This window comes from Anopheles coluzzii, chromosome 3, assembly GCF_943734685.1.
Source record: "Anopheles coluzzii chromosome 3, AcolN3, whole genome shotgun sequence".
Classification (NCBI taxonomy): Eukaryota; Metazoa; Arthropoda; class Insecta; order Diptera; family Culicidae; genus Anopheles; species Anopheles coluzzii.
In genome coordinates, this window is record NC_064671.1 from 77118573 (window position 1) to 77134740 (window position 16168).

The window sequence follows — 16168 nt, forward strand, 5'->3', positions numbered from 1 at the left end:
GGGTTTTCATACACCGACTGTTTGCGCCGTAAATTATGCTGCACAAATTCCCCGCGAGCGCATGCCGCCGGTCGTGTATCTGTTGCGCCGTTGTGGCGCAAATCGAGCCGTCCTGCTCACACGCGCGCCTCGTACCGCTCGGCACGCTATTGCGCACACCGTTCCGCGCGTTGTTCCGCTTCCGCTGCCGGTAGTAGTAGTGCCATGTGCTGCCATTTGTGCGCCCCTTCCCTCGCACCAATACTGGCGAACAAGAGAGGCAGCGAGCATAAAATCATTGCATAGCATTATGTTCTGACTCTTTCACTGTGTTGGTGCGTGCGTATACATGCATGTTCTCCGAAATCAGCATCGTGTTCGGGGTTGGGTTTTTTTTGCCTTCTCGCTCTCTCTCGTTCTCCCTCTCTGCCTCTCTTGGTGTTGTCGACGTAGCGGCGCGCATGGAGCCACGAGGGCCGCGTGTGCGTTTTCATTCGCGCTTCGGTTTCAAAACTCGTGCGTTCGTCGATGCGCGCGGGGTCCCGCTTGGTATATATACTTTTTTTTCTTTACCATTTTATTTCGACCTAGAACGACGTGTGCATGGGGCTGTGCAGCTAGCGCGCACCGTGTTTAGAATGCGAAACGGTCGGTCGGGGCCTGCCGCTGTAGCTGCCATTCTGAAGCCGCTTCCGTCGCCGTAGAACGTTTGTTGAGTATTTTGCTGTGCGTTTTTTGTTGTTGTTTTTGTTACTTCTCCACCGCTTTCCCGTTCCGGTTCATTTATGCTTGCCGTGCGTTAGTGAATGTGTTAATCAAAATCGGTGTTTTGGTGTGAACGACATTTTTCGGTCGAAGGTAGAGTAGGGCCAGCAGAAAACGACTAGAGCCGCGCACCGGATACCGACAGAAACGGGAGGAAGCGTGGGAGGGGGCATCCACCCTTTTCGGTCGGGCGGGCCGCGTGCAGCAGTAGGTAAAGTTGCGTGAGAAAACGTGAACATCGGCGGCGCGTACTCGCTGTACACGTGGAGCATCAGCCCCGTTGCTTGCCGGCTGTCAGCTGGCGCTTGGGGGAATCGATAAACGCACCGGCCGTACACTGGTTGGTTGCAGTTGCTTCCTGCAAACTCACGTGGCCCCGTGTGCGAAACCTAATTTCCCTTCCCGCGCCCTCCTGTTGCTCGCAAACGGTTGGGAAAGTTGGGAAAAGCGCGTCTTGTAAGGTGAATGGCGTAGAGAAACGCTTTCCGTACGGTGTGCAATTAATAATACGAAATAGCTGTAGGATGCTGATTCAACTAGTAGTCCGATACAAGACGGCTCCGGTGAAGTCATTAAGTGTTCCCCATCCGCGTGCCAACATCTTTGCTGAGCTGTGTCAACAAGGCAAGGATGGAAGAACCCACAGAGAAGCACAAAGCATTTGTTTGTTCGAAAAAATGTGAAGTGAACGTTCTTGGAGGAGTCTCATTAATGTGTGTGTGTGTGTGTCGTTAAACCGGGCCAGTTATGAGGGGGAGGGTGGCCAACCCAGACGAACTGCAATCGATGCGATGTACTTGTTCGGTGTGTGTGTGTCCCTAGCTGCTAGAACCCTTTAATTCTGATCGATTTTCCCCCGGCTGGCTTTGGAGCGGTGATTCATGTGCCCAATGTTGCTGTTGTGCAATTGGAGAACACAGCTGCTCAAACTGCATTGAAAGCACTTTTTTGTTTGTTCTTTTACTTCGCGTGGTTTTTTTTTTTACATTTCGCAACAACGACCCAATGGCCTGGATTACTTTGCAGACCTTTTTAAAATCGGCACGCAGCGTGTTGGCGTTGGTTACTGTTTCTCGCCGCTGTGTTTTAATTATGTTTGAAAGCGCTTTGCTGTAAATAGTCTTTAACAAAAAAAAGCCCTTCAAATACACCAGCAAGCCAGTAATTGAGCGTAATTTCTCCGCCGAAGCATCTAAATCCGTCCCGGACGGCAAGCGCACAGCAAACCGCTACCTTCTAGCGCAGCGTTGTCAAACTCGTTTGACCATTGCGGGCCAAAATGCTGCTGAAAATAGTAGCACGGGCCACAGCCCAGCATGATACAAAAATCAGTTCTTTCATTTTATTTTGCGATAACCATAACGTTGCATTAGTTAAAACTGTAATTGAAAATAATCTGATACATTTTGTACTTTATTTTACATCAGCCATAGTCTTCTGATATTTCCTACATTTCCAAAGTTTTGTGCAAACTCACAAGATAAGTACGCAAAGCTCTGACTCATGACTAACTACTGTTAGTTTATCCAATATAGAATAGTAAATTTCACCTTGATATTGGTGTCATTGTGATGATCAATATTTTTGAGCTGGTATTAATTGTGAACAGCGTTTACGCGTAGGGGAAGGTAGGTAAAGACGGACACGTTAAGGGAAAAGGTAAAAATCTAGGGATATATATATATAAGCGCAACGACCATGAAAATGTGCATATATTATCTTACACCTATGTTTTACCAGAAATTGTGTTGAAATTTTTAAGTTTCCATCGATTTTTGCGTTTTTTTCATGAATGAAAAACTTGATTTTTTTCGTGCGGTTTTGGAAATGTTCGGGTAAGACGGACACCTGATATGGGAAAGATGGGCACTATGAAGGGTAAGATAGACATCTGTAGAAAACGTTTACAGTATTTTAACAGATTCTATCGCTGTCCACATCCTGGTACGTTTATAAACCAATTCTTGGCCTATTGCAACGACGATTCATTCAGCCGTGGTTTTTGGAATTGTAAGCACCGCTTCTAATATATCGTAGAATGCAGCATCTAAAGCATTATTGAAACATCACTTACAGCTGACGTTGCTCCGGCTTACAGAACAACAGTCTAGAACTACCTTTAAGGAAATTACTACGCGAAAAGACCACGACCCCAGTATTTTTTGAAGGACTTGTTAATAGTTTAATCCATTTTCTCACCAACTCAAAATTCAACATTTGATATTTGTAATACCATAAAATTTCTCATCTATTTCTGAACAATGCCGTATGCAATGCATCATCTTTTTATTGCTTAAAGTTGTCCAAGTCGTGACAAGGTATTGGATTTCGTGAAGCACCTCATCAGCGTCGAGCGAGTAATAGAATAACGAATGGCTACTATTTTGACCGGTGTTTCATTTCTCACAATACTATCTCTAGTTGCTGATTGGTTTATAGCTTCGGAATACCCTTGTTTAAGATATTTGAAGAAATCCATTCACCACCAATTGATATAAGAAGTAAAATAAATCAATAAATTCGGTGTCCATCTTTCCCTACAACAAAGAGTCCGTCTTTCCCGCTTTGTGTCGGGATCTTTAAACCACCAGAAAACCATAAAGGGTTTTCCTCGATTAATTGGTTGGTTCCCAACAATTTTTGGTGGGTTCCCACAATATTTTGGCCGTCTCCCAGAAATTCAGGTCCAATTGTATAGATATCCAATTGGAAAATACCAATAAATTATGGGAACGAACCAAAAATCTATGTGAACCCACCAAAAAATTATGGGAATTGACCAATAAATCGTGGGAAACTTTGTATTTTTTCTTGCTTTTATTCTCGCTCTTTCACCAGTTTTTTCATTGATGATCAGGACAACTCATCCTTGAAATAAAACTTCCGGAAATATAAACAATACAAATTGTAGAGCTTAAGATCTGCAGTAGTCAAATTAGATCCACAAGGGTGCGCACGATTAAAAATTAGTTTTATTTGTGGATTTAACCAATTTTGCATATATTATGCCAAAAATGTTCTCAAATGTGTTGTTTAACTTTAAGTTAGGATGCTGAATTGTTGATTTTTTTCGAAAATTACCTACTTCATGCATTTATGTGAGGTGTCCATCTTACCCGCAGTGTCAGTCTTTACCTACCTTTCCCTACGTTAAAAACAGTGAATTCTTACATTTGATGCTGCCCAAGCTCCATAAATTACTACATATCGGTTCGTTCTGTCCAGTCCAGTCCAGGACAAATCTTCATTTGACTGTCGAGGAGTGCAAGGTGTCATACAAGTCCTTCGTAACCCATCCTGCCAATATCCATAAAATTCCTAATTCATTAAGGCCTTCAAAAACAGAGCCATATGCCCACCTGTTTTTTTCCTTCTAATCACATTGATCTTGATAGGATGCATCATGGAAAGCTTGTGATCGTCTATAACAGCCTATCAAAAGTAATACGGGTTTGTGCTGACATCTGATTTCATCTGTTTTCTAAACGTTTTGCAGAACTAAAATGTTATAAGCTGCATTGATACCTAAAGAGGACTTCGATCTTTCCCAAAACAAATATTCCGCAAAATCTAAGAGCTCGCGTTTTAGATTCCTGTTGGTTGAGTGATTTTGGTTGAGAGAGAGATTGAAGCTAAAATGGGAGTTGTTTCTTTAAAAAAAATTGTGCATCACCTATTTGTCACAGAAATGCTTCTACAAATAAATGTTGGCTCTAGCGGTCGCGGGCCACTAGTCTGACATCTCTGTTCTAGCGGCTCACTAATCAGCTCTTATTTGCGCTCACTAATGGACTGAAGTGGTGTTGAGCGGCACACAACAGCGATTGCCGGGGACACTGTAGTAGTGGCAGCGATTGAACGCAACTGCCATTCGCTGGAATTCGCCACTCAAAGACAACCTTTTTTTTGTGTGTGCCCACCGCATTGTACTTTTTTAGTGTGCTCCCAGGGATCCTATTTGCTCAATCCTTGTCGGAGGTGCCACAGATCGGAGACGCAGGTTTTGTGATGGTGCTCCGGGAACTGCGCATTGCATGCTGTACAGCATAGTCCCATACACTTAGAACATGCTTAGTGGTAGCAGACACAGCCAAAAAAAAGAAAAGAAAGACGATTCTCAGCTCTATTTCTTCCCCGGCGTGCAAAATACACTTTGCGCCTGTTGCGCTTCTTCGCCCGAAGACGTTCGATACGCACGCGGGTGTCCGCGCGCACACACACATACACACATACGAGAAGCTTGGGATGATTTATGGTAGCCCGACTCCGGCGCGGCGGCAAGTGGATGTGATTTTGATTGAATTATCTGGCTTAATGGATGGCGTTTGTTTGGTTTTGTTGATTTCTTCACATTGTGCGCACCGCAGAGCCCCGCCAAAAGGTCGGCGATTCCGAGGGTGTGTGACGCGGCAGGAGAGGACGGGGGATAAACTATCGCACTGATGAACAGGCACACAGTCGCTAGAGCATGAACGCTAATGGAGAGGGGCTAGGCAAGAACAGCAAGGACAACGTGGCATATCGACGCGACATGGGCTCGTGCGCAAGGGTTCGTGGTGCTGGGCAAAGGGTTTTGGTGGTTCTGATAAAGAATTTGATGTATGATGTATGATAATAATAGATTAGGCTGGTAATAAAAGGGTATGTTTGGGATATTTTTGGAATTATTCCAAATAGACCTTACTGGGTGGAGGTAGCACATCTCGATAATGATTTCCAGACTTTTATTTAATCGTTGGATATCTGCTATCAGCTACATTCAATAGTCCGTTTAGAACTACATGGCGTCATCCAGTGCTGCAAAATGTCACTGTCAATGTCATACAAAATTCTGACCGAAACAAAATCCATGTCAGGGTCACGTACTCAATATTGACAATGAGAGGTGGCAACGCTTGGTCAGTCATTATGTCATGACTTTTTTTTGCTGTGATCCGTTCTTAAATATGTCACTGACATCATAATCACAAATCCTGGTTGAAACAAAATCATGTCAGCATCACCATCACATCACTTGCTTGATGACATTTTGTGCCAACAACTCTCGGTCAGTCACTTGGTCTCAGTATTTTTTGTCGGTGATCATCACGATGGTCATGAGAGACATGCGGTGCTTGCGAGTGGTTCCAAGAAACCAAATGAGCAAGTTCGTTTCAGAAACGTCACTAAGCATGTGATTGGTCCACCAACTGTTTGACTCTCACCCCTGACTATCACAGTAATGTACGTTACCCGACTTGAACTTCGTAGCAGTCATGAGTGTTGGCGACTGAAACATGGACATTTGGCAGCACAGTTCACAGCCAGAAAAAGTCATGATTATGCTTGCGTTAAGATCAGTTTGTCAGTCAGAGAATCGGGTTTGAGTCAAGCATTCGTCTGTCGCGTTCGGCATGCCATGACGCACTTTTAATGCTCATAATATTTTGCAGCACTGGCTACATCTTCAATGATATCGGGTATGTCAATATGAAGTAATGTTTACGAAGACACAAACTATTTTCAAGCTATTTTGATAGCTCCAAATTCCAAGTAAGACCATGGTTGTACTAGAAATCAATAACTATCATAACTATACGGACAGTCGTTTCTCGCGATTAGCGAAAACTTCGGAAATGATAATTAGAAATAATATTATTTGTGCCTATGTCTGGTTAAGGAATAGAAAAAAATAATCATTATATGCTGCCAAATTGTATGCATTGCATAGCTTAAGGCGCTATACATGACACTTGTATACCCATTCATACCCATTACCATTATTTGTATGAGTATACAAACTCTATAAATCTTTCACAATAAGCCTAGGTGCCTTTTTCTTTGTTTGAGGTCGATACAATTGTTCGCCATTGTCATAAAAATGCAATGTCATTATAACTACCCTTCACTTTTGAATGGCTGCAATTAAAAAAAAAAAAATATTGTTGAACAGTAGTGTCCTGACCGTTTTGTTTAATGATTCTATTTTTGTGTTAATCAATTCTGGCAATGTAGCTAATATAAAATTCTTAATAAAACTGTAAATACGTAATGTAAATGATATTCAATCAAACGCCCATTAATTAACTTTTTATGACGACCCAGAAATCATTAAAACGTAATCCAGCGACTGGAAATTGTGTATTTAGTAACTATTAGTCATTTTGACTGGTCGCAGTGTATTTGCTCGTGGTTAAAATCCCAGTAGTTTACCTGTTATTTTCGTACGCGGGATAAACGTTCAGGTCGTGTTGCTAGTAATTCTAACATTAAAAACCAAAGAAATGTTGAAAACTTGTTTCACAATTAAAAAAATTTACAGCGTTCAAGTGAATTGTGAGTAATTTAATTAGAATCTTTAATCTAGGAGTGTATATATTGAAACGAAAAGACTTTTCTCATGTTTTAGATATTTGCTAGTTTTTTTTATTTGAGTTAGAAATTGAAAGTTGAATAAATTTCAAATTGCATACCTCCTCAGGTGCTTAGCAAGGTGAGCAAAGCAAAAAGCAAAAGTAAACCTTATGCCAAAATCTGATAACACTATCGATTTGCAGTTGGGTCATAGTACTTAATCAGGGTCATACCCTTAATTGGTTTTTTTAATTTATTTTTTGTTTGTAAAGCTTTTTGTTGCACAAAATTTAAAAATGATGTGTGTAAAAGTAATGAATGGGAGAAAAAAAAATTGTTAATAGCATTTACAACGATTTACACCTGATTCTTCTAATACTAATTAATTGAAGTGTGTGATACAGTTATAGGGAATACAAGTTGAAATATATTCAACCGATCTCAATCCCAGTCGAAACAGAAACCTTTCCATGTTCAGGGTTAAAACAAATCAAAAAAATATGTCATTACTCTTCCTCCTTTCTTATTATTGTGTGTGTTTTTTTTTATTATTTCGCTTGCTTCATCGCTTTCTTCCGCTACAATTGCAGCCGTTAACGGTTGCGGCAGTAACTCACATTTGGACACGGCAAAAAAAAAAAAAAAAATAACGGCTTCGCGCACAAACTGCAAGCAAACGCACAGTTACAGTACAGCTCCAACAGCACCACGCTCTCTCCGGTGCGGTAGTAAGTCCACCACACACTAAGAACTCTTCCTGTTGTGGTTTATTTCGCCCGTTTATTCTCCACGTCGTTTACAAACCGCAAGCAGCAGGGAAAAGAAATTGTTGTAAAACAAGCAAACAAACGACGATCCTCATCCTACCAGCACCGTTACAGAACGCGTCTTACAAATTCCCTTTTTTTGGCTCTCGGTGACAACCATTTTTAGCAGTGCCAACCGATCGGACCCGAATCCCACTGCCTATCAACGCTCAGTGTCGTGTTCGGGGTGCCGATCTTCGAGTCCCAGAAAAAAGGGGGGAAAACGTTTGATTCCAAACATCCGTGTAGTTTAGTTTTGTAAAACGATTAATTGCCGACAACTTCATTACAAGCTTGGGGTATAGTTCCGCCACCGTCTGCCTGCCGCACAGCCTCCGCAGGAGCATTGCCAGCCACGCCACGTTCTTATCATGTTTACCTCTTGCTGTTTGCTTTCGTTACAGGCCAGACCGCGCACGTCGATACTGTTGTTGCGTCAGCACGCTTCGGTTTCGGGAACGACGCCGAAAATTATTTAAAAAAAAAAAAACGCAGTAGCAAAGTGTTCGTGCCCCGGTCGAGTCGATCGCCCCAAGCCCCAGACCAGAGTGCATCATGCGGTTACCTTCGTGCAGCATAAACCCGGTGCCGTTCGATCGAAACACACTCTCGCTGCCATAAGACTGAACGCTGAGACCGGCGGTGCGAGCTTACACAACGGTGCCTTTTTTTTTGAAGACGCAAAAATCCGCACGGTGAGCTTTTTTTGCCCCCGGGTTGGGATGTAGTGCACCGTGTCCGGTGCCAGTGGTTGGTGTTACAGGTCGATCTTGAAACGTGCTATCAACATATCGACCGCCGGCATTCCTTATCAATTGTGCTGGGTGTGTGTGTGTGTGTGCGTGATCGTGTGAATAGTGTAAGTGAACGTCAAACAAACAAAAAAACCAGGAAGAAGAAACAGAAAAGTGCGTCAAACAAAAATGGCCAAAGTCGGTGATGTGGACAACCGGCCGGTACAGCAGGGCTTTCGGCGCGAAAGTGATGAGGGCAAGGCGGTGGCCGGCACGTCCGAAAGCCCCGACGCTGGCGGCGGCGGTGGCATCGAGATGAAGAAGGAGCTTGGCCTGATGGATGGAGTGGCGATCATCGTGGGCGTGATCGTCGGTGCCGGCATCTTCGTCTCGCCCAAGGGTGTGCTGCTCTACTCCGGCTCGATCGGTGTGGCCATCATCGTGTGGATACTGTCCGGTGTGCTGAGTATGGTCGGTGCGCTGTGTTATGCCGAGCTGGGTAAGTGACGTGCTATACTGCGGGGTATGTTCGGATGTGACCCTGGGTTTTTGTTCCAAGCGGTTATCAATTGATGTGCGCATGTCGACGAACCTGCTGCAACACCTGCAGCTAACCGGCGTGGTCGTGCGTACAGAGCGAGGCTAGGTGTAGTGGAATAAATGTACTGATAAGAGTGAAAACGTGCATGCTGACGAAAACATGTCAGGTAGAACCAGACTGAAGCCTGTTTTGTTTGGTTTCATTATACGCAGCACTAAAATAAATGGGAATAATCTTTGGTAACTTGTTTAGAAGTTTATAACTTGTTACAAAAAAGTTTGTGGAATAAGTAATATTTGTCTTTAGTTATTACTTTATTACTTTTAATCTAAAATTTCTCCCAAAGACCGTTTAGTTTTAGTGTTTTGCAACTGTTTACTCGCTACCTATAACTAGCGAGTAAAGAAACGTACATAGTGTATGTTGCATGCTATTGAAACTAATTAATGTTATCAATTTAAATTATTTGATTGCGACGACCAGTACTTCGTTACTCTAACAATACTATCTCACTAGTTACTACCTATTCTAGTTTGTTACTTGCAATCCTTTTGATTTTCGAGTAGATCTATAATTGGAGATATGCGATTTGCTAAATTTTACATCTATTTGTGTAGCAATTCGTTCCGGTTTAATACAAATTTAAAATACAAAGACCACCCAGTTTGCTCAAAATCATACACATTATTATTCTTTATTTATTGGACAGTAAAGTCCTGATAAATTTGCCTAATTTAACACTTAGTTTAGGTTACATACATTAATCATAGACTGGAGTGTAGACGTTTTTTTATATGACATTAGTGTTTGATTAAAAATCAAAGAGCTGATGGACTTGGTCAAATGCTCTGCTCATAGAAGTAATGGGGTCGTAGTTGGAGCCGTTGGAGCAGTATACTTCAAATCGCTGGAGTATTGAAGAGCAGTTGATTTTTGCCTGTTAATAAACCTCCAACGAACATTTGTTGTGCTATGCGGCGTCTATCGCTGAGTTTTTGCAGTCCTAGCAACTTGAGTCGTGCTTCATAAGACGGGTGCTGACTACCTGGAAGCAATGGGAGCAGACGCACAGTATTGAATTAAATATTCAAATACTAAACAGCTGCGATATTCGAGTTACGATGGTACATCATTAGTCGCGTAGCTCAAGAACCTAATTTCATTGCAATGACCAGGTAATTAGTTGGAATTAGGTAATTTCTGTTATAAGATATCCTTAGAAATTTGATTAGTTGTATAACTAAAGCCGACATAAAGACATCTAAAAGTTTGAACTAACAATAAGGTTTAAATCCCGTTTGCTGGGTCGATATTCCTGCTTCTGGGGAAACTAATCAGTCGTAGAAAGACTAAAACGATCACTACACTAAACATAACTTCGGACCTTCAAGTTCAAAGCCATAACAATAAGAAGATTGCAAAGGATCCTCACATTTAAATATGATAGCACAAAAATCCGATAACGTGCTGAGCCAACACGCATCTTCCAAGAAGATTCGCCAGACGGACGACATAAATAAAAATTCGATCCTCGCAAAATTCCTCCACCAAAAAAAAAAAAAACACAATAAAGCCACGGATAAATTATGTTCGTTGCACCCTGCTCGGTTTTCCAAATTACCTGCCATTCGTCTTCAGTATTTTTTTTTTGGAATTCATTCCTGATACAGCATTTACTAAAACCGGTTTGCTGAACAAAACTTCCCATTCTTCAACCTTTTTTTTTTTCTTCATAAAACACAATTCCAGGCACCATGATTCCCAAGTCGGGCGGTGATTACGCGTACATCGGTGAAGCGTTCGGTCCGCTGCCAGCGTTCCTGTACCTTTGGGTGGCACTGCTGATTCTCGTCCCGGCCGGCAATGCCATTACCGCGATCACGTTCGCCCAATATCTGCTGCAGCCGCTGTGGCCCACCTGCGAACCGCCGTACGAGTCGGTGCGCTTGCTAGCCGCCGTTATAACCTGTAAGTGCTGTTACAACTCGCGCTATCATCTTCCTGTGTGTTGTTTTTTATTAATTCCCCTTTTTGCCGCCTCTTAACCGGTCTGTAGGTCTTCTTACCGCGATCAACTGTCGAAATGTGAAATGGGTCGCCCGGGTAACGGAGACGTTCACGGGGATGAAGGTGTTGGCCCTGCTCGTCATTACCGGTGCCGGTGCGTGGCATCTGATGAGTGGCAACACGGAGCTGCTCGAGGCCCCGTTCGCCAACTCCAAGATACAGCCCGGCTTCATTGCGGTCGCTTTCTACAACGGGCTGTTTTCGTACTCGGGCTGGAATTATCTCAACTTTGTCACGGAGGAGCTGAAAGATCCCTACCGGTATGTTCCCTTATTGCCTCTGCTGATTGTTATCGAAGCGTCACACCTGCATGTGCTGCATTGTTTCCCCCCTCTTCTTCTCATTACAGCAATTTACCCCGCGCCATCTGCATCAGCATGCCGGTCGTCACTGTCATCTATGTCATCACGAACATCGCCTACTTTGCGGTGCTACCGCCGGACGAGATGCTTTCCTCGCAGGCCGTCGCGGTAAGGATTGCTGCAGTTTGCGCGGCACCGCCGAGAGATTGCACTTAAGATATGAACCATCCCAATTTTTAGGTTACATTTGCGGAGAAAATGCTCAGCTTCATGGCCTGGACGATGCCACTGTTCGTGGCGTGCTCTACCTTCGGCTCGCTGAACGGTGCCATCTTTGCCTCGTCGCGACTGTTCTTTGTGGGCGCCCGAAACGGACATCTGCCGGCGGCACTTTCACTGATCAACATTAACTGTCTGACACCGATACCTTCATTGCTGTTCTTGGTAAGCCATCTGAGAGTGTTGCGGTTCTACAGGGCAGTTTTTTGAATTCATTTCACCTTCTTCATTTCAGTGTGCCCTTACGCTTCTGCTGCTGTTCATTCGCGATGTGTTTGCGATCATCAACTACGTCAGCTACGTGGAGATCTTGTTCATCTTCATTTCCGTTGCCGGTCTGTTACGGTTACGGCAGAAGGCTCCCGATGCACATCGACCCATCAAGGTAATGGGAAGATCTGCTACATGGCGTTCAAACCTTCCAAGTTAACATGCCCCTCACTCTCGCTTTTCGTCGTCACATACAGGTGTCCCTGATCGTTCCGATCGTGTTCTTACTGACGGCTGGATTTTTGGTCATCTTCTCGGTGTTTGAGTCGCCGATGGAGGTCGGCATCGGTACGCTCGTCATACTGCTGGGCATTCCCGTGTACTACGTCACGATCGGGAAACCGTGGCGCTGGCTGACCCAAAAGTCGCAATCGTTCAATCGATTCTGCTCCAAACTGTTCCTATGTATGCCGAACAGCGAAAAGCTCGACTAGGATCTGATGGTCTAGGCGCATCCGCAAACAAAGCCACCCGTGTATCAAGCCCAAACATTAATCTCAACGAAGGACAGTCCGATGCCCGGTCGAATAGCGCCCTCTTGCTCACATATCATTCGTACTGTGTATATAGAGAAAATACTTTGCATGGATAGCTACAGCAACAACAAACAAACAAAAAACGCTAAAATGATATGTTACAACAGCAAAAACATCATTGAAAAAAACAACCCCATAATCAACGTAATTGCCTTCTCTCAAGCGCTCTTTCCACTGTTTTGTCGTGTCGAATCGATTTCTTAGGTGTAAGACTTTAATCTTATGAGTGAAGAAACTGATACAGCAACCCGGAAGCTCAACGTTGGCCTATTTCGATTGGCGTGTGTGATCGTTTCACTTTGAAGCTACAATACGACGGAGGATTTCAAGTTTAGAGCGCTTTTCGCACGACGCCTTAACTGTAGTATGCATGAAATAGAAATTACAATAGTCAATTTACAGTTTGTACAGGTTAGATAGGCAGGGAGCAATTTATAAGATTGCAGAGCTAAAAGAGAACGAATTACGAAGATTAGTTAAGTCATATTTATCTGCTCTTTCAATCTGCCTTCAAAATCGAACGCTTCTGATAATGGCTGGTCGAGTGCAACGGTTAACAGCGAAAAGTTTGATTGCTCCAAAGTCCCCTTGAGGGATTGCTTCCAGCGACGGGATTTTCCGGAGTTGTTGTGCACAAATAATATTCCATGATATGCTGCTCAATGAATATCTACACTGATTTACACACAAACCTAATCTCTTACACACACACAGACACAGACACAGCAAGACATAACAGAACGAACCAAGACTGTTATTCGACTACATTTGAATAAGGGATTTTATACAATAAATATATTTCGATTTGTAAGATGTTTGTAATTTACACGCCAATAATTAATAAAATGAAGAATGAAAAGATCACCTGATTAAATCTTTTTTTTTGTTTGTTTCAAACATAAAACTCGATTGCAATCGACCGAAAAAGATGAAATTATCACAAAAAGAGGAATGTCACACATTAGGCCCGGTACAAACGTCCTCCACAACGCTGTCGATTGCTATGCATCGCCGTTCATGGAAATGTTGTCATAAACGCTAAAAAAGCTCACAATTTTCCTTCGCCTCGTAAGTCGCGAACGGTTAGTGGATAGGAGAACGTTACACGAACCTTTTACCATCAAAGAAAGCTTATCAGCCGGCTCCAACGTGTATGTATCTCTTTCGAGGAACACTCTCCGACCCATACCTACCTCATGCACTGCAATAATCACACCTTGACTCTCGTCGGAAAGGAGCTTCACGTAGGGACCGTCACACTTGCTACAATACGCATAATCGCCTGCACTTTGCACACCGGCCGTACAGCAGTTGAGTTCCCATTTGGTAGCACCGGTCAGCACCACAAAAACGCGGACAGTGTGCTTCGAATGCGCTCGGTTCAACGATCCACGTGTGCTCGTACTGGATCATCTTGGAGATGGTGTAGAGTTTACGCATCATTCTTACCACGGGTCGGTGCTTGGTGAACGGGTCGCGTGCTACTGTTCAATTGAGGCATAGCTTGTAGGGCCTAGCGATGAAAGGGGCAATAGGACCTGCAGCTGATAAGATTGCAACACTACCTTAGGGAATGCGTTACTTGAGCAAGTCTTGGTGGAGTAATCTTATCAGATATTTAATCTCATATACAGGGAAATACGCTCCAAGTTAAGCCAGGAAGTTAACTATAAATTTCAGTTGTAGTAACCCTACTCATAAGGAGTAACTACATCAATCCCTCACTTCAAGGGGTTTGGGATTTGGAAAAATTAGTTATTTTGTTTGTGCTTAGAGCCTTCTTTAGAGTCTCCACTAGGTCGTAAGAATTTTTCAATGCGTAAGACGCCGAGAGTAAGAGTAAAGCAAAGGACGAGGAAAACAAAACAAATGTCTGATATCAAGCCCATTGAGCTGGTCGGCTCCGCATCCTATTGCAGGCGACTGCGATTCTGAAACCGACTTCGGAAGACTTCGGCCTTGGTTTTTGGACGTCTTTAACTCCGGGCAACTACGTCTCTGGCGTAACTAGTCACTAGTGACTAGTGATATCACTACTTCAGAGTGATACTCATGAAAATGCTGTTTACACCTTTTTTAACGATTTCCAAAGCAAAGTCTCCCGGTACTATGATCTTCTAGATTTAAAAGCAACGAGTTGTATACACAGCGTATAACAGTGCTCTTCAACCTTTTTTGGATCATGAAACATCATTGGCTTTGAAAATGCATTTGCCGTGGCCCACATTTATTGAGAGAATACAGTTTGTAGACTTATTTCAAAGTTTTGTGGGCAAAAATATTCTTAAATCTTATTCTAGACATGGTCTTCATTGTGGGAAAAACTGCACAATATAGATAAGCTTTTATGCAAACCAAATCAATTGTTTCGCGAACTACCTCTGTTAACGCCACGGAGCACTGGATGGAGATCACTGGTCTAGAGAATGCCCAGCGTTAAATTTATGTTTTATTATAATTGATCATTACAGTGTTTCTCTAGCCAGCTCAACACTGTAAGCTTAATTTCCAATCCGTAAAATCCCTATTTAACATTTTCAACTGAATATCGTGCGAATACCGAGCAACCAATGATAGAGCATTCGAGTTTCCAGTTTTATTGAAATGAATTTTACGGTATTGAATTGTTCGTTTCCAATGTTGAGCTGGCTAGAAAAACTATGTATACTAATTTTAAATATTATTCAACTTTTAACACCTGTGTCCTCGTTTGCAAGCGCAGTCATAGTTCATCGCCGGTCTCCAAACGTTTCCTCGCTCAGCAACTCCATTCCTCTTTACGTTCCTTATCGTCTCCTCTCGTCTCTGTGACCGACCTCTCATTTTAATACTTTCATGTCGGTAGACTTTTGGTCAGAACGATCCGTTTTTTACATTGAACATTGCTACATTGAATCAACTTTACGATCTGTCCGACTACGATCTGTCTGAAGCTGTATCGGATTGGTTTTACCACTAGGTTTAGCAGCTTGATGTTAAAAAAATGCGATACTTACCGTTAATTTCTGTGCCTCAGAGGCTGCCAACCTTTTAAGTATCATCTAGCATTTCGAACGAGTAGTGTAAACAGAGTCCGAATACCCTATCGGCCCCTAGCACGGGGTGGCATCGAACTCATTGGTAAAAATTAAGCGTATAGCACCCCCAAAACATCTACCCCATCACAACCCACATCCACAGCTTTGCCCATAATTACCGCAGCAGCAGCAGCATCAATCCAAACCCCAGCCAACAGCGCACCGATTCAAAAGTTCAGATATGTGCCCAGGCACTGCTCTGTACTGCTCTCGGCAAGCATCAGCACACCTCCACAACTGCCACGCACTCACACACGGCTTGCCAGTCCGCCCGCACCGTCCGCAATGAATACTAATTGAATCCATCCGGCACCACCCGTACGGGTAGGTAGATTGGTACGGTTGATATTCACGCCTACTTGCGCGACCGCGTTGGCTGATTTTGTTCAGGCGCTGATCCGCAGAACCGCACCACAGCACATAAACGGTGACGTCGATCGGCACAGTGTCTCGCACCGAGCGCTGCCATAGTGGCTAAG

General features: G+C 43.4%; 1 protein-coding gene across 6 annotated transcripts; it reads left to right on the plus strand.

The window, feature by feature from the left end:
• The first annotated feature begins 423 nt into the window (after nucleotides 1-423).
• On the plus strand, nucleotides 424-13486 carry LOC120954995 (Y+L amino acid transporter 2). Of its 6 annotated transcripts, none has more exons than XM_040375408.2 (8): nucleotides 424-528; nucleotides 8288-9116; nucleotides 10908-11126; nucleotides 11215-11485; nucleotides 11575-11695; nucleotides 11768-11971; nucleotides 12042-12191; nucleotides 12274-13486. In XM_040375408.2, the coding sequence occupies exons 2-8, from the start codon at nucleotides 8807-8809 to the stop codon at nucleotides 12508-12510; spliced, it is 1512 nt and encodes a 503-aa protein (XP_040231342.1). In that variant the 5' UTR covers nucleotides 424-528; nucleotides 8288-8806; the 3' UTR covers nucleotides 12511-13486. The 6 variants fall into 6 exon arrangements, with proteins under 6 accessions (XP_040231342.1, XP_040231343.1, XP_040231344.1 ...); XM_040375409.2 differs by lacking the exon at nucleotides 424-528 and adding an exon at nucleotides 555-837; XM_040375410.2 differs by lacking the exon at nucleotides 424-528 and adding an exon at nucleotides 555-705.
• The last annotated feature ends 2682 nt before the right edge of the window (nucleotides 13487-16168 follow it).

What these genes read in the sequence shown, in the direction of transcription:
- LOC120954995 (XM_040375408.2), top strand. Translation starts at nt 8,807, where the DNA reads ATGGCCAAAGTCGGTGATGTGGACAACCGGCCGGTACAGCAGGGCTTT. An exon ending in TTTCCTCGCAGGCCGTCGCG is followed by an intron (nt 11,696 to 11,767) that starts GTAAGGATTGCT and finishes CCCAATTTTTAG; the next exon opens with GTTACATTTGCGGAGAAAAT. An exon ending in TACCTTCATTGCTGTTCTTG is followed by an intron (nt 11,972 to 12,041) that starts GTAAGCCATCTG and finishes TCTTCATTTCAG; the next exon opens with TGTGCCCTTACGCTTCTGCT.